The following is a 22,676-nucleotide window of genomic DNA, read 5'->3' on the forward strand; positions in this document are numbered from 1 at the left end:
ATGTTTCTAAATTATTCACTCCTCTTCCGTTAACGCTGGTTCTGGCAGTTAAGAGCCCCACATGGTCCCACGGAGAGGCCCACTCCCCCTGCAGGTCCTGCCCAGCCATGAGCACCCGTTAGTGGGCTAGACATCCCCCGGGAGAGTGCATGGACTGGTGCTGGAGGTGGGAGGGAGGGATGACGCCGGAGAGGTGGTATGAGCTCATCCTCTTAAAATAGATGCAATGCTGTCAGACTTAGGAGGCTCAGAAAATGAAGCGAAGACACAGAGATCCAGTCTGCTGCACAGCGTTTCTGGGGGCGTCAGAGCATTTAAATTTGATAATTAATCACCTAAAACTGCTCATTGTGCAGCTTGTGATGACAACCTCAGTGAAGTAGCCTCTTGATGACCTCAAGAGCTGCAACTAACAATTATTTTCATGATCTATGAATGTGTTGATTGTCTTTAAACTGCCACAAATACATTTAATTCATAGTTAAATTTATTCCTGCACAGAAAGCTGGCTAACCCTCTCCTTGGAGAATTTGCCAGATGTGCCCAAAATGCTAATTTAGAAAGGTGCACTAAAACTAAAACGGCAGGCATCATTATGATTATGAGCACAACTAGACATTTACTCATGTATCAGACACCTTGTGCAAACTTGTGTTACAGTGGAGGTCATTACACCTATAAACCAAGGAAATGACTTAGCCTGAGCTTGCAGTTAAAAGTTAGAGGGAGGTGGAAATATGAATCATTGTGTCCAATCAGCTGGTCCAGTTCTCACTGCTCAGTTTGCTACATTACAACTGTTACATTCAGTTTGGTTAAAAAGCACCGCTTAAAAAGCTCAAAATCTCAGCAGCCAACTCGTTTTTTGCAATAGAGTTCAGACATTGTGATTGTTTCTTTGGTTCTCGTGAGCTTCCAGTGGGACCAGTGATGTTGGCTCGACTGCTAAAATGATTCAGTCAGTTCCCTTTGAACACTGAGTGTTGAAGATCTGCTTGTAAATGTGCTTAGCGCCACTTTTGTACATCTACTTATGACTTCCCACCTAAATAATCAGATTTTCTGTGGTTGTTTAGTGGTTTTATTTATTTCATGCTTATTTGTACTGGGACAAGTACGCAGCATGAACCATGGCCACATACCACAGATTTTATAGCCTAAGGTAATTTGCAATGCATATCCCTAAATGGGTCTTCTTGTTTCGAGACCTGCAGGAATGTATCTTTATCTTTTGTGTGTGTGCATGCACATACTGTAAACAGCCTCTGAGTCCTTTCACAGTCATGTCTCATTAGTCAAAGTCTGGCTGAAAGTGAATGAAGACTCTGAGGTGTGAGAGTCACTCCAACAAGCTAATGTCACACTGCAGCGGGGTGATAATCCCTGCAGTCATAAACAGATGCTAAAAGGCCACAAACCACACAGTAAACACACACACATTCTCGCAAACACGCACAGTGCGCCAAATCTTGGTACAAATATAAAAGTCAGAGACACACACTCCTAACACCCGATGCTCGTGTAGCTGTGTAGCACCACAGGCCTGCAGACTCTGGCTGGGAAGAAAATAACAAACTGCCTCAGAAACCAATTATTACTTCACCAATGCTGCTGCTGCCATAATACACATGTTGGACTAACAGTCTGTCACACACACACCATAGTTAAAACACAAACCCTCTGGACATTTCTGTGACCCGAAGACTCAAAAACCACTTCAAAGTGACCAGTGTCTGTGCTTGTGTGTATATCTGGTTCAACAGTTCAGGTTTTTGGTTCACAGCTAGAGCATCTGAAGTGAGCCAAGACCAATCATCCGCCCAAGACTTACACTCTCTTATCCGACCTGTTGTTTAAACACCAATGAAAGATACCGTCTCTGCCTTAAAACACAGAAATGCGGGAATCCAGACCAGGAAATTCCTTTGCTACAAGCCAAAAATCATTCACATCCAGCAGCAGTGGAGAAGTTTTCTCCTCAACTTGTGAACTGTGTTTACCAACAAATATAACAAATGTTGGCTGCAGCAGAGAGTCGGGAAAAATCTATCTGGAACGACTTTTTAGACAGAACTGCTGTAGTGAAAATGGCTTTGTGTCTTCACACTGCAGATAATTTCAAGCTCTGCTGCTCAGTAAAAATGAAAAAAAAAGAAACAAAAAAACATCTGAAACTTTGCCCCGAAATGATCAGCGAACGCAATGTTATCAGTCACAGGCTTTAGAGCTCATCATTTTAGCACTAATCCAGATCTTTTCTTTGAAATCCATATCCCGCTATCTGTGATCACTGTCACAATTATCTTCTACTATTCAGAAAGTCCACATATTACAACATGATCTCTTAGTTTTGAGGCTTCATTATCTAGTTTGTAATCGCTGTTGATGGACATATCTCACCACCTGTAATCAGCTTTACAATTATTCATTGCTGTTAAAATGATCTTTGATAGTGTGATCACTCAATTACAGGCTAATTATCTGAGGCGGTATCTGACTGCTGTTCCCTGGAATCGTTGCCTCAGTACCTGTAATTACAGTTGCATTCTCTCTGCATGTCTGTGGTTGTTATCTCCTTCAGTCTGTGAGACTTTGAATTGGATGGGGGCTATAAAGCAGTCAAATGGGAGTGGAGGATAAGAGGATCAGGATCTCCTCTGTTTCCTCTTCTGTACCCACAGGGTGAGAGTGAAGAATGTATGACATTCCTATACGTACAGGACAATAGAGAGCGAGAACCAGATGGGCGAGTGAGGAGGAAAAACATGAGGAGAAGTTAAAGAATGAATGAAAGAAAGACAGAGGGCATGAGGGGGTTTGGTGGGAGACAACATGAAGATAAAACCGGTCCTGACGGAGCAGCCTAGCATAAGTGAATGCGCATGCATGAGTGTATCAATGCACATGCATGTGTTTGTGTATGTGCACATGTGTTGTGACATGCTTATCTCCTCCACACCTCCTACGACCACCTACCCCTCCTCCATACCCCCCAGGCTTCTGCCCCACACCTGACCCAGCCCTGCCCGGCCCTGGAGGGCCTATCGCAAGAAAAGGTTGAGAAGGGGAACCGTTTTGTGCCACTGTAGGGGGCAGTCACTGTGGATCCGTCAGCCCAGCTTAGGGCCCACTCCTCTGGGCAGTGGTGCCCAGCAGGCTCCCCTCCATCCCCCAAGAGGACAGAGGCCTTTGAAATGAGCCCCCAGACTCCAGACTCCAGAGACGTGCCTTTGTCTGGCAGCTGTGGGGGGCATTGATGACTGACTCCATCTTTGTGTTTGTGAACATGCCACGCTAGAAACGCTGAATTACAGTTGAACACTCTCACAAGGACAACAAGGGACAGCCATGTTGTGTCACAAAGTTAGCCGCTGTCAAAAGTGTTTGTCGCCATCAGAAACAAAACAATAGTGAGTAGAATTTGACAGTAGATATGCAAGACATCATCTGCCATTGCTGTTTACAGACTCATGTACACTTTATGTGCAAGTATCACTTAAAGTCTGTTTTGCTCATATGCATGTGTGAAAGAGGGTATTTACCAGCTTGCAGCATCTCTATAGCGAGTGTAATCGCTAACAAAGTTTACGGCTAAATCCAGACCATGCACAGTTAAAGGTTGCTCTCTTTGTCTACAGCTCTGGGCAGGAATTCCCAGAACTGCTTAGCTGGACAGAGCCCAGCGTTGGTTGCATGAGAAACACTAGCAGATTCCCTATAGCGGTGCACAGAGTTTCTCCCTCTGTCAACAAAGAGCAGCTACGGTGCAGCAAAGAGCTGAGAAAACCCAGGAATGACAGAAGCCGAGACAGGAATCGTGATGTTTTATCCTTTTCATCCAAAGTACTCCTGAAAAATTCACCCAAAACATCCATCAAAAGATTAACCACCTTCTTTTGATTCTGAACTACTCTAGGAGCGTTCAGGTGAAAATCTCCGTGTGTATTCAGTGATGTCTGTTTTTGTAAATGTGTGTGTAAGCAGAGAGGACTTTTGTGTGTCTTTAATTAAAAGCTTGTCACCGAAGCCTCCTCACACTCGGTCACAGTCTGCTGCATTCCAGTGTGTCATTGACTGTTAGTCACTACACGTAAAGCAAACACACATGCACATACAAATATAGATGCTGTATACACACTCAGTTTCAATTTTTTTGGTACACCTGGCTCAAAGTCAAATGAAAGAGTCCTGCATTAAATCCTGCCTCTGTGAACATTATAAGGTTCTTTAAGAGAGGTGGTGATTCAGCTCACGCTGTTAAACTGTGTTGCATTATGACATGATTTAAAGGGGTGATTAAATGAACAGAAACACCTGTCAGTATAATTCCACACAGTTTAACGGCATAACAAACTGCAGCCTCCAGAATGAATGTGCAGTGGAATCAACAGCTCTCTAATTTAGTTCCAACAAAAACCCAACATAATAGCCTTCACGAAGGTGGGAATTTTTGCAGGACTCTTGCATGAGACTGCATTAGTTTTAGCTCGGTGCTCCTAATAAACAGACAGCCATATCACTAGTCAGAGGTCCCCCTCATTCCTTGTTCGCTCTCGTACACTGGCTAAAGACTTAATTATGCCACAACAGCCTTAGGGGTGGATGCTGACTGCGATTGATTCCAGGTTGGCGCCGTAACAACCTCAGGCTGGTCCTCACTCGCTTTCCCCCCCCATCTCAAAATTCTCGTCTTGGACTGAGATGTTGGCAGGGGGTGAGTCAGGTTAAATGATTATGAAGACAGAGAGCGGTGACCAAGAGGAAGTTTGACCAAATGAGCGCATAAACACAAGAAATGCTTCCACACAAGGCGCAAAGGGTCACTGAATGGTATGACAAGTATGAAAATGATCGAACGCTTATAGGAAATTATGTCCAGGCACGTCAAGCACGGACAAATTTTGGACGGTTGTGTGAGAAATATGGAGAAATCTTTTGGCCTCCATCCAAAACAGTGCTCCCAGATTGCACTTCAGACATAGCCACCTAAAGCAGATTTACAACTCTGGCAGCTAAAGTCAGAGTGTGTCAAAACTCTGGTAGCATCAGAAATTTATTAATGCTGCTGCAACTCAAATCTGCAAACTCATCAATCACAAACAGGAAAGAAATGATGCAGAATACATGAGCTGATGCAACAGTGTGAGCTCAGTTCTGAATGACAGATCTCTGCCTGCATTTTCACCACCACACACAGTCTTATCATTCTTTGAGTATTGTGTATTCAGTACGATTGCTGTTGGGGACTTTAAAAAGCCCTCTACTTGCATCAAAACACCAAATGAGGGATCATCTTTTGGAGGAACAATGCAAACCCAAACAGTAAAGCTCCACAGACTTGGAGAACCTCATCTTGTGGTAGACCAACACCTCACTAAGACACCACATGAAGGCCTCTGATCATCTAGTTTAAAATAAAAATGTGTCTTCTTGGGGGATTTTTGTGTATGCAAGGACCATAATCCTGAAAATACACATTAACACGGGACACGATAAAGCATGAAATGTCAACTGCGCGGTCAACAACTTTACTCACAGTCTCTCCAGCTCCTTCAGGTCCTGGAAGGCTCCTCTCTCGATTGTGGTGATTTTGTTCTCCATTAACTGCCTGAGAGGGAGAAACACCAAGAGAGAGTGAGACTATGAGAATTGGACAGAAGAAGAAAAGAAGACAGAGAAGAGAGGAAGGGGGAAAAAAAGAGAGTGATAGAGAGACACATAGAGCGTGAGAGCTGACGGAGTGATTTGTACGATGAAACCATGAGAGGCCAAAGAAAAGGACAAAGACGGCTGGATGGGGCCACAGATAAGAGAGAGAGGAAGAGACGGAGAGAGGCGAAGAGATTGACACGAGAGAGAGGACAGAGATGGAGGAGATAGGCGGCGGTGGGTGTGAAGAAAAGAAGAAAAACAGATTGGTGGAGACGGAAAGTGATAGAACGTTGAAACAGCAAGAGAGAAAAAGAGAGAGAGAAGACAATCAGCGGTGGGTCGATAGAGGCCCAGAATTGACTTTAAAACTGGCCCATCAGTTGGACAGCGACTCATCTATCATCCAATTTACTCTCTATCTAACCACATAGCTGTGACTACTCATTCACTTACACTAGCACAACTCCACCAGGCACCTGGTGCTGACCAAGCCGAGCAGCAACACATTTTTATCGGCTGTGTGCGCATGATGAGCAGGAATTAACCTCTGATTATATCAGCTGATCACATGTAAAAATGTTTAATCTCACAAATTCAGTGTCCAAAGTTGTTCAAAATCCTTGCTATGACATAAAAAAATAGCACTAAACCAACACATTCTAAAGGATATTTACGAAAGACAAAACAAATCTGAATTTACTATCAAGCGTGCAAATAAACTGACTGGTCTAATTGAAATTTAAAGGCTTGAGGATGTGTTGGTGCAATCTGGTGAACATGAACACACTGGAAACAGCTAGAGTGCAAACTGAAGCGCACACGCACACACACACACACACACACACACACACACACACACACACACACACACACACACACACACACACACACACACACACACAAAATTAAGGACATAATCTCTGAAGGAATTCCAACAATGCCTATTCCCTGCCATTCACTTTTAGCCTGAATAGCACCACACACACACACACACACACACACACACACACACACACACACACACACACACACACAACCTGAGGTCATCTCTGCTTGTCCCACCACTGGTGTTGCAGGGGAGAAACTCTGAGCTTCAGCTGCAGATCCATCCCAGGTAAGAAAACCTGTTCCTACTTGACTCCCTCCTTCCCTTTCCTCTCCTTCCCTTCCCTCCCTTCCAGCAGCCGCATTCCTCCCTCCGCAGTTACACCTAATGACCGCTATCTCTTTCCCTTCTCTGCCCTCCATCACTTCCTCGCCAGCACGTTAATCACTCCAGCACATGGGGGCCCCGGGGCCCGGTGGTTAAAATAAGCCCCTCCTGACACTTCCACTGGCAGATTAACACGACAGCATTAACAGGTGCCACTGAGGCTCTGTTCAGACGCACATTCTGGCTCAGTGGAAGCTTCCCTCCACTGGATGCAGAGCTGCGTCCGGCGGCTCCGGAGTCAGACATGGAAACAGTTAAATGTGTGCGCGTTGTGGGGAAGTTTTTAGACATATAATGCGGTGCTTGTCAGAGATGTGCGTGAGAATATTGCTGTAAAAAGAAAAAGAAAAAAAAAACAGGAGAAAATGGAATAAATAAAGCCACTTACAACACTCGAAGATGCCTCAGTCCTGCAAAATCCGCCTTGGTGACTTTAGTGAGGTTGTTTGCGTTCAGATCCCTAAACAGAGAAATGAGGGGATTGTCAGAGCAGTAGAAATGACACTTTACTAAAACGAGATTTGTGTGCAGGTCAAGTGAAAGGTGCTTTTTGTTCAACTCGGTGTGCCAAAACACAATTGTCATCTGAGCGTCAGAGGAACCGAGAGGAGCCGCTGCGCAATACTGGCTGCGATTGTTAATTTTCACGAAGGGGCCTTTTTGCCTGATAAAATACGACCTGTTTAACTCAAAGCCCACTTGTCCAAATCCGTTTTTGATTAACTTGCTGGTCTCCAGACAAACCGATGTGGTCTACGGAGGCTGCGCTGGTGCAACAGTGCGAAACCACCAACACAACCACAGACAGCCAGCAGCCCCCGAAGTTCAGCTCGGCGATCAGATCTGACGTGTCCTCACGTTAAACACGAGCAATAAGCAGCGCAGTGTTTCTGATCATTTACAGAAAATGTACATCAGCGGCGTTTAAAGCTCAAAGTGCAGTTAGTTGGAAAGTAAAGCTCTGCGTAATGAAGATGTGGTCCCCAAGGTAGAAAAAATCCTCCTAAGCGTATCATTTAAAAGGAACTGCACATAAAACAAAAGAATAATCAGATTTTTTTGGAGCATTATTTGAACGTAAAATATTGTTTCTGTTCTAATTTACTGCTAATATAATTCAGGATACTCTAAAAGAAGGTGTGATGAATATTTCAACTATTTCAACTCTTCAAACGCCTTCAGGAGGACCGCGGCAATATAAAAAATCCACTATGAGATGAGGTCAATGCGCACATGTCATTTATCATCATTGGCAGATAAATACATCATGTTCCGGTGATTTTTTTTCCCCTGTGAAATTGTTGCTTAATGTTGTGCGTAGGTAAAACACGGCCCCCCGGCAGCCTACTTACAGTCTCTCCGTGTTGCGGGGTATGTTCCTGGGCACGCTGCGCAGCCCTTGGCCGTGACAGTCCACTGTAGTCCCGGTGCAGGAGCACTGGGCTGGGCAGGGCTGACCGTCCGCTCCGCCGGACAGGACCAGGAGGACGAGAGCAGCCACCAGCAGCTGCCCCCGCACTGTCGCCGGGGAGCGGCCAGGGCCAACGGGGCACGGAGCTCCCACCATCACTGCGGCAAGTGTGGGGCCAATATGAGACCCACAAAATGCTGAGAAAATACGAGGGCGTTCAAAAAATAAAGCCTCGAAATCCCCCGAAGGACCTCAACAAACTCACGCAACGGGATGCCGTCCTCCTTCTCGCTGTCCTCCGTTTGCAGACGTGTGTTTCTGAGATTTCTCGTTCTGGATTTACATTTGGGGTCCTCTTGGAAGGGGGGTTTTCAGTGTGTGCAGGCTGTGCTCCGGGAGTTTGGTCCCCCTGGGTGGGAAGAGGGGAGGTCGACGAGGCGGCAGACCGGCTCTGTGGCTGCGCTACAGCGGCGCAAACTTCCACATGTCCCCGGCATGCGGTGCCCGAATCCCCCCGGTGTGCGCTGCGTCTGTAAATGAGAGTGCGCGGAGCCAAAGCCAGTGAAACACCTCGATCTGATCCAAAGAAACACGCACACACACACACACACACACTCTCACACACACTTAGTGCGCACACTCACACACGCACTCGCTCTCTCTCCAGGTAAGGCTGGTTATTAATTCACAACACGCGTCCGGCGAGGAAACAGCGGCAGCGCTTGGTTCTCCCAAAAGCTCAGCAGAGGTCACCGCGGCCGTGGAGATATCGATTCCGATAATGTATTAATTGCCGGTCAGTGGCAGGAGTGCGGCTAATGTGAGGGACACAAAAAACAGTGAAAGATCAGCGCGCAATACTATAATCCAACTCTGCGTGGTGCGTCAAAGCGCTGCTCCCGAGAGTGTGTGATAGAGGGAGAGAGGGGGGGGGGGGGAGAGAGGGAGAGAGAGAGACGGGAGCGGGCACGTCTGCTACTGCGTCTGTCTGGGCGACTCTCTTTCTCTCTCTCTCTCTCTCTCTCTCTCACACACACACACACACACATACACACACACACACACACACACACACACACACACACACACACACACACACACACACACACACACAAACACACACACACACACACACACACACTTCGTTTTCCCTGAAGGCAGCAGCAGGTTTCCAACCGGCCGTCAGTCAACCAGCAACAGTTTGACCCCAGAGGAGATTCTGATTCTCACTGCAGTGTCCCGGTCACCTGATGCCTTGTTTAGCCGACCCCAGGAAGTCCACAGAGTCTCTTCATGTCACATAATGTGGACAAACCAGATAAAACCACCCAGGTCCTCAAAGTTCTCTATGGCTGAGCACAGAATAAAAACATTTGTTGCTGGTTTCTGCTCGTAATTCTTCAGCGTCCACGGCTTTCAAAAGAGACACCTGTGCCATGATGGACTCACATATTGTAGCAACAGCCTTCAAATCCAGTGGATGTGAACTGTCTTCAATCATTATAAATAGAACGATCTTTCAGGTTCAATTAAACACTGCAGGAGCTATGAGCCTCATAAAATAGGAAGTATGATTACTAAGAGACCCTGGAGGAGTTTTCACCTCTCATATCACACTTTCAGTGACTCTCTGTTTGCACCTTTTGTCTGGATGAAGCTCAGAAAACTCTAATTGCAAACAAAACAAAAACAAAACAGTTGCTACTAATTGATTGGCTCCAAAGTAAAGAGTGAACCACATTTCCATATACAAATATGCTCAAAACTGATCAGCTGGTGTAATATGTGGACTGAAATGAGTTTCTCCAATTAATCAGTTAATTATTATAGTTGGTGAAGTAATTTCTAATATGTATTCAATTAGCTTGAACTATTATTTACAACAAAAACTCTCCATTTACTAGATGGTTTAAACAAAGGGAAATCTGTGTGTACTAAGATACACGCCTCTGTAAAGCAAACATATTTTCTTTTCTTTTGTTTGTGCTGGTTGTTTGTCTGGGTTTTATTGTTAGTCTTTATGCCTGTATTAAAGTGTTTATCCTTAAAAGCCATAAGCAGAGTAAATGTCCACAAACTAGCCAGAAGTTCTATCTACAGTAGCGTTTAAAAGTTTGTGGTCACTTAGAAATGCCTGATTTTTGAAAGAAAAGCCTTTTTTTCCCCATGAACATAACATTAAATTAATCAGAAATACAGTCTAGACATCGTTAATGTGGTAAATGATTATTCTAGCTGGAAACGGCTATTTATTGGAATATCTACATAGGGGTACAGAGGAACATTTCCAGCAACCATCACTCCTGTGTTCTAATGCTACATTATGTTAGCTAATGGTGTTGAAAGGCTAACTGATGATTAGAAAACCCTTGTGCAGTTATGTTAGCACATGAATTAAAATGCGAGTTTCACATCAGTTTCATATTTGTTAAACTCAATAATACTTAGATGTATTGTACCTGTAACACAAATTAAAAACTTAAAAAGTTTGCTGTCACTGCGCTGTGTTTCTGTTATTGTTTCTGGCCAACAACAGGTCACTGTGTGGACTTGTGATTTGGTATTTTTTGGGTAAAACAAAGTTTGCTCACAGAAACGTGACTGTTAAACCTATCTTCACCTTAAATGGACATTTGATTTTATGATGAAAAAAGAATGGAACCACTTAGTCTCACCCATGAAGCCAGCAGTCAGTTATTGACAATATGGGCTGTCATTGAGGACAAAAGTTGTCATGTTCATGTGTAAAATTAAAAATACTGCAATAACAATATTATAGATTTTTTAAAAATAATAATAAGATCATTCTTTTCAATGTGTAAAATATGAGTACTGGGCTAATATTTTACATCCTAAAGCTGTTAAACTGTCCTGCGGGTCTCAGATTTCTCAGGTCTCTCCTGATATCAGGGGTGACTCCACAATCTGGTATTACATGTATAGCACAGTGTGTCTTGCAGCTCAACTTGATAGAATATGATGGAGTAAGTCTTGAAGTCTTCCCTCAGGATTAATAAAGTGTCTGTCTGTCTGTCTGTCTGTCTGTCTGTCTGTCTGTCCATCCATCCATCCATCTATCCATCTAGTCACTACTGAACATCCCTCATTGGCGACCCAGTGTTGGATTAACATCTAAATATTACAGAGACATAATAGTGATTGTTAAAGGGGATGACTAATCTGTTTGTGAGGCTCGTCCTCTTCTCTCTCAAACCTTCTTCTTTCTGGCTCTAACAGCAGAATACAAACAGCTGTGTGTGATCGTTATTCTGATGTGTGTTTCCCCCTCACACACTCCCACAGACATAATCTACTCAGAGACAGAGAGGACATAAATCTTTGAAGAAAATTATTTATTGTGAAGAGGGGTAAATAAAAAAAAAGAATCACATTATGACTTTAGCAAAAGAGTCAGAGTTAAGGCAGTGGAGATGTGGAGGAGGCAGAGGGGGAAGGGACAGGAGGTCACTGATGGTGGTGTATCACAGCTGCAGTGAAGGAAGAAAAAGAATCACAGGGGAGGAGAAGGAGTTTGACCTCAACCTACAAGGCTTCAGGGCTCACGGCGTGTTTAGACACAACCTTACCTGACCTGCCTGCGCCCTACACACCACTATGTTTCCATCACTTCAAAGGACATTACACTGACTTTCATTAACTTACTGGAGACTCACCTGAACCCTGACCACAAGTCTTCGCTCTAAAAAGCAATAACTGATGTTATAGTACATGCTCTTTGTCCTCAAAAGGAAGTCGCGTCCCGACAATGTGACAGTGTAAACAGATTTATGCAACAAGAGTAATACAAGTATACAGACACCACAGGTGATTTCCTGGGACTACAACTATAGCCTTGGTCAACCTAGAAGATCATCTGAATCATTCCTGATAAGGAAGGCAGCAACCGGCCCGCCGTCAAAGTGCTCAATGGATCACTTTGGTCTAGATTGAAATATGTCAAGAAATTTTGGACATTCTGCTGATTTTCACTTCGCCTGTAGCGCCACCATGAGGCTGACAGGGAACTATTGGATGGATCGTTGTGATGTTTGGTATTGAGTTATTGATGGTGGTCCCACTGAGCATGTTTGGGATGCTCTGGATCGGCGTATACGACAGTGTGTACCAGTTCCCGCCAATATCCAGCAACTTTGCACAGCCATTGAAGAGGAGTGGAATCCCCCCCACCCAATAAAACAAAACGGCACCTTTCAGAGTGGCCTTTTATTGTGGGCAGTCTAAGGCACACCTGTGCACTAATCATGGTGTCTAATCAGCATCTTGATATGGAACACCTGTGAGGTGGGATGGATTATCTCAGCAAAGGAGAAGTGCTCACTGTCACAGATTTAGACAGAATAGTGAACAATATTTGAGAGAAATGGTGATATTGTGTATGTGGAAAACGTTTTAGATCTTTGAGTTCATCTCATAAAAAATGGGAGCAAAAACAAAAGTGTTGCGTTTATATTTTTGCTGAGCGTATTTTTTAATGCTGTGGCTGGTTAGTAAAATCGGTAAAGATGTTTTCTTGATTTGTTTGTTTTCTGTCTATTTGCATGTTTTCTGAAGTTGCAATGCATTGAGTTTTCAGGGCCATAGCATATTAGTTTACAAGTAACATTTAATTACAGTATATTTTCCTTTAGCATGTTACAATAAGGGCTGCACAGTGGCTTGGTGGCTTGCAGGTAGAAGGTTCGTGTCCCCTGGGATCTTTATGCATGGAGTTTGCATGTTTTCCCTGTAGATGTATGGGTTCTCTCTGGATACTTCCTCCCATATTCCAAAAACATGCTGAGGTTCATCGGTAATTCTAGATTGTCTGTAGATGTGAATGTGAGTGTGATTGTTTGTCTTTATATGTAGAACTGTGATAGACTGGAGACCAGCCCAGGGTATCCTCTGCCTTCACCCTAAGTCAGCTGGGATAGAGTCCAGCCCCCTGTGACCCTAATGAGGATTGAGTGTTGTATAGATAATGGATGGAAGTTTGATACAATAATAGATATTAATCAAGTGTCATTTTCCTATTTGGAAGGTGTGAAGCTTAAAAAAATATCAAAAGTATCTGGTGACTCATTACAGGGAGGCTGATGTCTTGACATGTTTTCAAAGCAGGCAAGATTTTTATGTTGATAAATGTGATCGTTATTCTTATGTTGTGTAACCTACCAAGAACAAAGATCTATTATTTACCGAAGAGAGAAAAGTGAATGACATTGGCCTTGTCAGTGAAGACGGGTGAAACTTGACAAACTTGATTTACGTTTACAAGACAAGGTTTGAAATCATCAACCACAATGTTCTATTTTTAGTGCTTCTATTATAATCTACTGTACAAAGAGGTGTAACTATATTCAAACATTACACATTTGTGTATTTGGACAATAATTAAGGATATGGAGCAGCTCTACAATAACCAAGACTCAACTAACTTCATTTGTTCGGTCCCACTGATCATTTGTATTCAGGTGCAGAAAACAAATGATCATCAGTGAAGATCATTTGTGGACCAGTGAGCAGGTGAGCTGCAGACACAGAAGTCTTTGTTAATTGTACTAATAATGAATGAAGGGAGGTTTCATTTAGCTGAAGTCATACCACAAAAATGGCCCATCCCACGCTGGATTAGAGAACAAATCCACACACAGATACAGACTTCCAGCAAGTGACAGTCACATGAAACTCGAGCTGCTGCACACAACAAACTATGAAAACCTTCTGAAAAATATGCAGTAATTATGGAGTCAAATCTTACGCCTCATTCTGAAAATTCCTGCTCAAGTATTTTGGCCGGTTTGGAGGTCTGCAGAGCTGCTAATGAGAAGTGAATCTGTCTGTCGGCTGTGATGTTGGTACTGCTCAATCCGGCCTGTTGATTTAGGAGCCGTTTGTGTTATCTTTGGTTTATGGCCATGCAGTAAAGCTGAAGGTGTGGGGGAGTGTGTGTGTGTGTGTGTGTGTGTGTGTGTGTGTGTGTGTGTGTGTGTGTGTGTGTGTGTGTGTGTGTGTGTGTGTGTGTGTGTGTGTGTGTGTGTGTGTGTGTGTGTGCAGTATTTGTGCAGTGTGTGTGCAGAGGTCAGTTCAGCCACCTGGCCTCTGGACAGCTGCTCCTGAGACACATGCTGCTAAAACCGAGTCCTACAGTACACACACACACACACACACACACACACACACTCATACCTTGCTAATATTCATTTATGCACAGCCACAAGTTCACACAATGCGGCAGACAGACACACACGCAGAGACAGAGAGAATTTCAAGCAGTTTATTACATCTTTGTATTAATTAAGCACATTAATCAAACCTGCACTGTGTTTCTCCTCACTCAGATCCATGTTGTTTGTGTGTGTGTGTGTTGCCTGATAATCACATCATTAAAAACCAATGATGTTTGTGTTTGGACTGGCACTGTCAACACAGTAGCTGGTTGCACAGCTGCAATGAGACACACACTCACACAGGCAGAGGGATGAACACACACGGCGCCACACCAAAACACACAACCAGCAACATTAAAAAAACAAAAGCTCCTCCTCCTGTCTCGGATTCCTTTTCTCTCCCAGCTGCCAGTTTCGTGCCGGTGTGATTCGTCCACCGAGTGTATTGAAACTTGCATGGAGGCCCTGAGGTGTGTGAGTGGCTGGTTACCTTTGTTGTGATGGAACTGGGAGGCTGTTGTCTGGCTCACACACCCTGCCACTGCAGCCGGAGGAGATGCTGAGGAGGAGAATAGGATCTCATGAATCGACTGGTGTGCTGGAAATTCTCCGTTCGTCTGCCTCTGGAGAAAGGCGTGTCTGGTTTCACATGTCAGTTGTGTGCATGTGCTGATGTCTGTGAGAGCGGAAAATCATCCTTCACCACTTTTTGTCTGAAAGACAAACGGACAGAGAGCAACTCAGGGTTCATAATTGATGGTTTAAAAATCAACACATGTGCACATATATGCATCTCTGGCATACGTGTGGCGTGACAGGAATGAATGAGGAACAGTTTAGGATCAATAACATGATAATTAATGAATTATTTACACGGAGTTTCAGAGGAACCACTTAAAACCTGCTCAATATGATGTGCCACTTTACCTGAAGGAGCACAAAAAGAGTAATTAATGATGAAGTGAGGAGCGACAAACAAGAGGTTACAGGTTTGCGTAGGTTGGTTCAGAATTAATCAGAAAGTGAAGAAATTTATCATTTAACTTTTCTCACTGGTACATAGACAGCTATTGACTGAGAAGTGCTCATACTACTCAATAACAGTTTGTTAATTATCAAGTTACTGCTGATATGTTGCTCAGTCTTCCTTCAGCAGCTGCTCACACTTTTATGTACATTTTTGTGAAGCGTAATCTAATTATTCTATTCTTTCAGAGCTATTTGTAAGGGCTTTAAGTGACTAATTATTGCACAGTAGTAATTTTGCCTTTAAGATTTTTGTCTAACTATGGGGGACATATATTTGATATTGTCCAAACACATCAGAAGGCCCAAAGTCCAGACTAGAACCTCTTTTAAAAGGAAACAAATGAAGGTGGGGCAGAAGGCCAAAAGGTGTGGTGAGATACACTCAAATATGGACTATAGTGCATTCTTTTGGGCAGTCTGTCATCAAAGAACTCTAACTTGAAATATTATGGAAATATAATCTTTTAGGACTTGGTCTTGTTATTAGGATTTTTACATTTTAACTTTATTGCTTGCCACTTGTCTATGTTGTGTTTTGTCATGAACCTGTCTGTCTGTAACTCAGTGTGTCATTATATTGCTATACTGTCTAGTACAGGTCCCTTAGTGTTGTTTAACAGTGACTCAGTGTTGTCTTGTCATGTTATTTGAGGACAGGTCTCTCTTGAGAATGAGATCCTGCGTCTCAATGAGATTACCTTCATAAATACAGGTTAAATAAATGAAAAGACGTTCATGTTGCTGCTCTCTTCATCACACCTGGACGAGAAGTGAGCGTAAATGCCAGTTTGTTGGACCTGAAGAGCTACAAAAACTGCTGGGTAGTGCAGTCCTTCATAGGAGAAGGACGATTTTTGATGCTCGCCAAAGAAATGTGCGAAACATTTCCTTTGCTTACACATGCATGAGGCAGAATTAAGGTTTCAGTGTCTTGTTCAAAGACACTTCAGGGTCAAACTGTCAATCCAGCAGCAATGGACAGCCAGCCTGCTTTACCAGCAGAGCAACATTATACTGAAGGTGCGTATGGATGCAGTATTTGACACCAAAAAAATAATTAATAAAAAAAAACTGTGTAGTTCACCAAAAACCAACTATCTTCTTTTAAACACTATTTTCTGGTAGCGCATGTTTTCCATATTTCTCTGTCCCTGACTGTATCCTCAGAAAGAACAGAAGTATGTTTGTGTTTTGCTCTGAAAATTACCAAGGAAACAGTGAGATTAAACTGTCTAGCATTACCTGTGTGTCTTTGCTGAAGTCAGATTTAGTCTATTTAGCAACGGCAGAGGAAGGTACCCAACCAGACATGACAGTCTTGCATATTTCCATCATGTGGTGCAACAATGGAGTCCCAGCCATTCTAATCCTTTTACACAATTATCCCTCGGTGTTTGTGTGTTTAAGCGCAGCTACTCTGACTGTGGCTTTTCCATGGACCTGAACCAAAACAACTCAACTGCCATTATCCTAAAATAGGCCGTAAGTACAAGATAAACATGTGTGTGAAACTAATTGTGCGTTGTGCAGAGCTGGCTTGTTGAGCAGCATTGTTGTGACAACAGATTAAACATCTGCCTGAACCCATTGCTGAACCCAAATTGAGATTAGAAGGGAAATAGAATATATCCCTCGTCTCGCCAAATTGTGGAACATGTAGTCTAGGTGACAGAGAGCAAGTAGAAACAGACAGAGTAGATGGTGGATGAAAAACAACCGAAAGATTCCTTCTCTTGTCTTTTTTTTTTTTTTTGCCGAGTTAAAACAGAATAAATACCAATGAAGATTAATACTCTTCATTTCTTTTCTCTCCTTTCCTCAGTTGTTTTTCCAGCATGCTGAATCAGACAAAAGCCACATGGAGTTAATAACTAGTGCACATAAAACACTGCTTTCTGACACACTCACATATTCACATGCACACTTAAACAACAGTGTCCATGCTGGAGATATATCATCTGTTTATCACACTGCGCATAATCTAGGAATTTGTCCGTGGATTTGTTCATGCTGAAGTGTTTTTTTCTTTTCTCTTTCAGCAGCCAGAGAACAGAAAGACCAAGTGTGTGAATGACTTATTGCAGGTTGTAAGCTGTGCTATAGAAAAGGCTCTTAAGTACCGACATAGTGTATGATTCCCTGACAAGGGCAGGAATCCTGTTGCAGATGGGGGCTTTAGAGAAGAGGCCTGTTTTCTGTCAGATGCGAGGATATGCGATGCGTGGAGTACTGCATGTTGTGGCGCTGAGGTATAAGCAGTGGAAGTAAATCACATGAGGTTTGAAAGCACCTTTGAAGTGCAACACAGATGCTTTTTTTTTTTTTCTGCAGCACCATATGCACCCAGAGCATCTTGTGGTTACATTGTATCAGTACAAAAGTCAAGGTCAGGATCTGAGGTGAGAGTCAGCCGTTCAGCACTGAGGGGAAGCCATGGCAAGTGGCTGAAAAACAGTCGGGGGATAAGAAACAGTCAGGTTGGGGGTAAAAAGGACAAAAACAGGGGGGAAGAGGGAGGAAAAGAAAAATATGAAGGTTCCTTTAGGAGGGAACAAGAGAGAAGAGGCCAGAGAATGAGAGGGAGGTGTGTAGAAAGAGGAGTGTGGGAAAAATCAATATGCTCTCTGGAGCGACTGGAAGAGACAATCAGTCCTGTCTGACCCTCGTCTCCCCTTGGTGTCAGTGTGTGTGCGTGTGTGTGTGTGTGTCAGTGCATGCATGTGTGTTTCTGTGCACATATCTAATGCCTGTATGTTTTAGGAAGCGACATGCTCCTACATTGATTTTGAGTTTGAGCAGATTCGGGTGCCGATATGTGCTGCTGGGCCTTTGTGCTCGCATATGTGTGCTTGTGCCTGTGTTTGTCTGCTCTTGCGTTTGCTGTCCTCAGCTCAAATATGTTTTATTAGCGTGACTGCTGAGGGCAGGAGAATGATGGTGCCAGGAGAGCTAATGGGATAAAAGTTCATTACTTTGCCTCGATCAACTTTACGAGAGGACAGATCGAACAAAGACTCGGAGCAAAGTTGAAGTAGGACGAGGCTGTCACATCTGTAAATGGACACTCCGGCGGATTTAACTGGCACCATATGAGTTGGTTTTTGCTTACGGTCGCTCACAGTCACTTTTCCTCTCTGACTCCATCTACGTTACTGCCATCTACAGGGTCACATTCACACACAAGCCAAAGGCTATGGGCCACATTTGCTCTGATTGTCCCGAGCTCCTTTTTGTGAAATGGCCTTGCTTTGATAGCTATTATTATCGATATAAAGAAAAAAAGAGCTCTTTTGCTCTCTCTCCTTGCCCCTGTGCATATATATGTGTGTGTGTGTGTGTGTGTGTGTGTGTGTGTGTGTGTGTGTGTGTGTGTGTGTGTGTGTGTGTGTGTGTGTGTGTGAATGGTTAGAAATTTCTGCAAGCCTCGAGGCTAGCGGCTTTCACAGGCCGTCCACTCGACGTTTGGGGTTTATAAAGCTGGCTCAACCCGCCATTGTCCGAGTCTCTCTCCTGAATTCAGTTTCTCCATCTGCCCCCGGGCGCCTCTCAGACTGACAAGGGGCGCGGGGGTAGATGGATAGATGAAAGAGCAGACAGGAAGAATATGACCCCTCAGAGAGGGAGAGAGAAATTTACCAATCACAAAATCCACTTTTCTGAATCTCTCTATCAGTCCTCTGCACCGTCATCCAGTCACTGCTTTCATCTTTCCTTCCCTCGGCCCTCCTCCTCACTCTGTCTCTCTGCTGTGCAGTTGCAGGGGGTTAATTGAGGTCTGAACAGCAGGGGGCCATTATGACACCTTTCTAAAGAGGATACACACCCACACACACCCACACAAATACACACACACCATTACTCAATAATAAATAATACATTGTGTAATGCAGGAAATGCACAAGTCTACTCATTTTCAATGTTATGCTATGCAGCAGCTGCACTGTTAGTGTGTTTTAGAGACAGAGAGAGCGCGTGTGTGTGTGTGTGTGTGTGTGTGTGTGTGTGTGTGTGTGTGTGTGTGTGTGTGTGTGTGAGGAGTGATGTCAGCTTTAATGACGGTTTCCACCCCTTGGAAAAGGCTGCCTCACCCCAAATCAGAAACCAACTGAATAAATCACACAATTAATCCAACAAGTCAGCGTGGTGTATCGAAGCACGGCACACACACACATACACACACACACACAACACAGAAAGGATTGACAGGTGTGTGTGTTTGTGTGTGTGCACGCCAGCCATGCACGCTCCCACTCTGCATGCTCCGTTAGTAGCAGATGGTAGGCTGGTGGTCTGTTGCCAAATTCGCTGTGTGATCATGTAAATGATCACATGCGCAGCCACATTCAAGTAACACAAACGCCTCTGCAACTACACCGAGACGTAAACAAACACACAGTGAAACGCACACGAATGTAGACTCCTTGTAGGGAGACAAACAGGTGAGCAGGATGATCACTGCTCTTTTTCTTCTCTGGCTTCTGTCTCGACACTGTTTAAATTCTCATTGTGAAGTCTTTAATGTGAAACATTGGCTGCGCTGGTGCCTGTGTGTGTGTGTGTGTGTGCTGCAGTTGAGATGTTGATTGAAGCTGAAGTTTAACAGTGGGAAGCTTTACATCAAAGACTGACATTCACCTTTCATATCCTCTTCTTTTGATGCATGGAAACACACTCACACACACTTCATGGGAAGAGAGAACCGACAGTTTCACTAAATCAAAAAGTGACATTTGCTTCGAGCCTCAGCAGAACCAATGCAGAAAGTCTTGTAGGTGCACGCACACACATATTCACACACGGCACAGATAAGGCTCTCCTACGGGGGTTTCGGGCCCCTTTTGGCACAGATCTACTTCCACAGAGTGCACCCCATGCTTTGACACAATGAACACAATATATAGAAGAACACACAAACTCTGCCATACACACATGCACACACAGACACACATTTGGCAGCAACAGCATCAGGCAACAGATGCTTCTGAATGGGCTCCTTTGCAGGCCATGATTCATAATGTGGCCATTGAAAATCACTTTCAGCACATTCATAACCACTTATAGGTGCCTATGAATAGTCACAGCTCGCCACCACACACATGCATTTAATGGGATTCAATCATGAGTTTACACAAAAACACACACACGCAGGTGCACGCAGCTAAAGCTTTTTCTGTTTTAAATACTTTATACCTCTTTTACTTTTCAATGAAGTATTGTTTAACATGATGGATTACAAGCAATTTAAAGCATGCAGATCAGATTTTTGCAAATTTCCCCTCCTAATGTTCTTGGTCTCTGGAGGAAATTGCTTTCCAGGGTGAGACTATGTTCTGATATGATACAAATAACTTTGATAACAGATTTTTGCTGGGTTTTTTTAAACAAGGGTGTCCTCAAAAGACCCTTGAGAAATCCCCATTTCTCCTTTAACACTTCAAAAAGTCTTTCCAAGTTTTCATCTCCTCTCCTCTGCTTATTGCGTCTCAAGGGATTTCAACTCGTGCTCTTACAGTGAGTCATTCTCCGGCTTAAGTTTGATGCGATTTCCAAATATCACCCGCTGAATTACAGGGGCTTCTTTGAGCTTTACCTTTATTCTTGTGGCAGCTTCAGAGTTGAGACTGTCTTGAATGAATAAAATGTTGAGATCCAATAACTTAAGTCACTGACAGCTTAAATAGTATTTTCTCTGTGCAACAGACAATTATCCACTGATGGATGGATATTCTATCTTTCTAATAATTAAGTGCTTCCCCAGATATTCTATTGCACTCATGAAACATGAAGTACATTACTGCAACTAAAGATGCTCAGACTTTCTTTTAAACACTGAATGATTATAATTTGTAATTTAGACTCTAAAAAAAGTGTCACTGAACAAAGTATTGGATGACAAAGCGAGACCATTGTAACTGTGACAAGCCAACCTGAGCTGAGAATTCTTATGAGAGAACTGGCAGCACACAATGAACCACTGTATATTACAGTGGAGGAAAAAATGATAAAATAGGTTTAATTTTGCAGAGACCAAGGTCGATAATATGTCCTTTTTATAGAAGCAGCAAAAGGAGGGCACTTGATTGATGGGCAGATGAAGGATGCAGATGATGAAATGTATTTCAATTGCATCAGGAAATCTGCAAATCTTTTTTGAAAATCTGATCCATCACAGGCGTCTACACATCAATCGGGCCGGTTCTCTTCTCTCCAGACTGGTGGACGATTCAAAGATATTCGACATCATTCGTTGTTTGCCCACCAGTTAAAGATTTAACCTTCATATGAAGTTTTGTCAGTTAGCATAAACAACTTAAATATGAATTAAGTCTCAAAGCTTCATTAAAAATGGGACGGTTGATCAAAAATTAAATGAATGGTGGCACTGATCATGAACTTCCCTCTGGATCCTCACCAGACCACACTGAATTAAAAATCTGTCAATAAACTATGAAGATCTGACAGCAAGAGAGCCAGAAAATATACATTAAAAAGTGACAGAATACTGTAACATTCTGTCATGGCCCCTGGTGATCCTTGTTGACTGTGTGGGGAGATGGTTTGTGTGGTCTTCTGATCTCAACACCCTGCTTGTCTGTTGTCTTAGCTGATTGGCCTGAAGCTCCAGTCCTGCTCTCCAGCCCTCCTTCCTCTCCCCGCCATTCGTCTTTGCTGATTGGACCACTGCCTAGTTCTTCCCTCCCATCAAAGCAAAGCAATCCCCACACCAGGGTATAAACCTGAAGCTAAACTTCCAGTTCAGGCGGCTGTGGTTCGATGTGAACGTCTCACCTCTGTCGTTCATTGGTGTTTGTGCAAAAATCTGTAACTCCTGCTAACAGCTTTGTGTCTTTGAGTTAGTTGTTGCTCGTTGTTTTGTGTTTTCTGTACCCACTAAAATGATTACTTGGTCCGAGACACTCGTTTGTCTGCCTAGAAATTGGGCCAGACTTTAGCTGATTCTTTACACCTGCACCCATTTGTTACTTACTTTTTGTTAGCTTCACTGGGAGCAGAAGTGTTGCTAACCACATCTTTCAGTTTGAGCAAGGAGTTTAATTGTTTCCTGTTGTTATTTGTGTCACAGCCTGTTGGCATCACTGTTAACCCTCCTTTGCATTTATTTGGCTTACTGACTTAACACCAGCCCACTTTCCTTCACAGCAGTGGTGTGTGATACTGCAAGATTTGATGGGGATCCAGT

The 22,676-nt window shown here is 43.5% G+C and overlaps 1 protein-coding gene across 1 annotated transcript in view; it reads right to left on the reverse strand.

Annotated features, from left to right (window-relative positions):
- The window catches only part of slit2 (slit homolog 2 (Drosophila)), a 110,463-nt gene extending 101,267 nt beyond the window's left edge, over nucleotides 1-9,196 (reverse strand). The window contains 3 exon segments of the mRNA XM_051945770.1: nucleotides 5,537-5,608; nucleotides 7,254-7,325; nucleotides 8,218-9,196. Of these exon segments, the coding sequence (XP_051801730.1) occupies nucleotides 5,537-5,608; nucleotides 7,254-7,325; nucleotides 8,218-8,432 (359 nt within the window). The 5' untranslated portion in view covers nucleotides 8,433-9,196.
- Nucleotides 9,197-22,676: the final 13,480 nt, after the last annotated feature.

This window comes from Acanthochromis polyacanthus, chromosome 3 (genome assembly GCF_021347895.1).
Source record: "Acanthochromis polyacanthus isolate Apoly-LR-REF ecotype Palm Island chromosome 3, KAUST_Apoly_ChrSc, whole genome shotgun sequence".
Taxonomy (NCBI): Eukaryota; Metazoa; Chordata; class Actinopteri; family Pomacentridae; genus Acanthochromis; species Acanthochromis polyacanthus.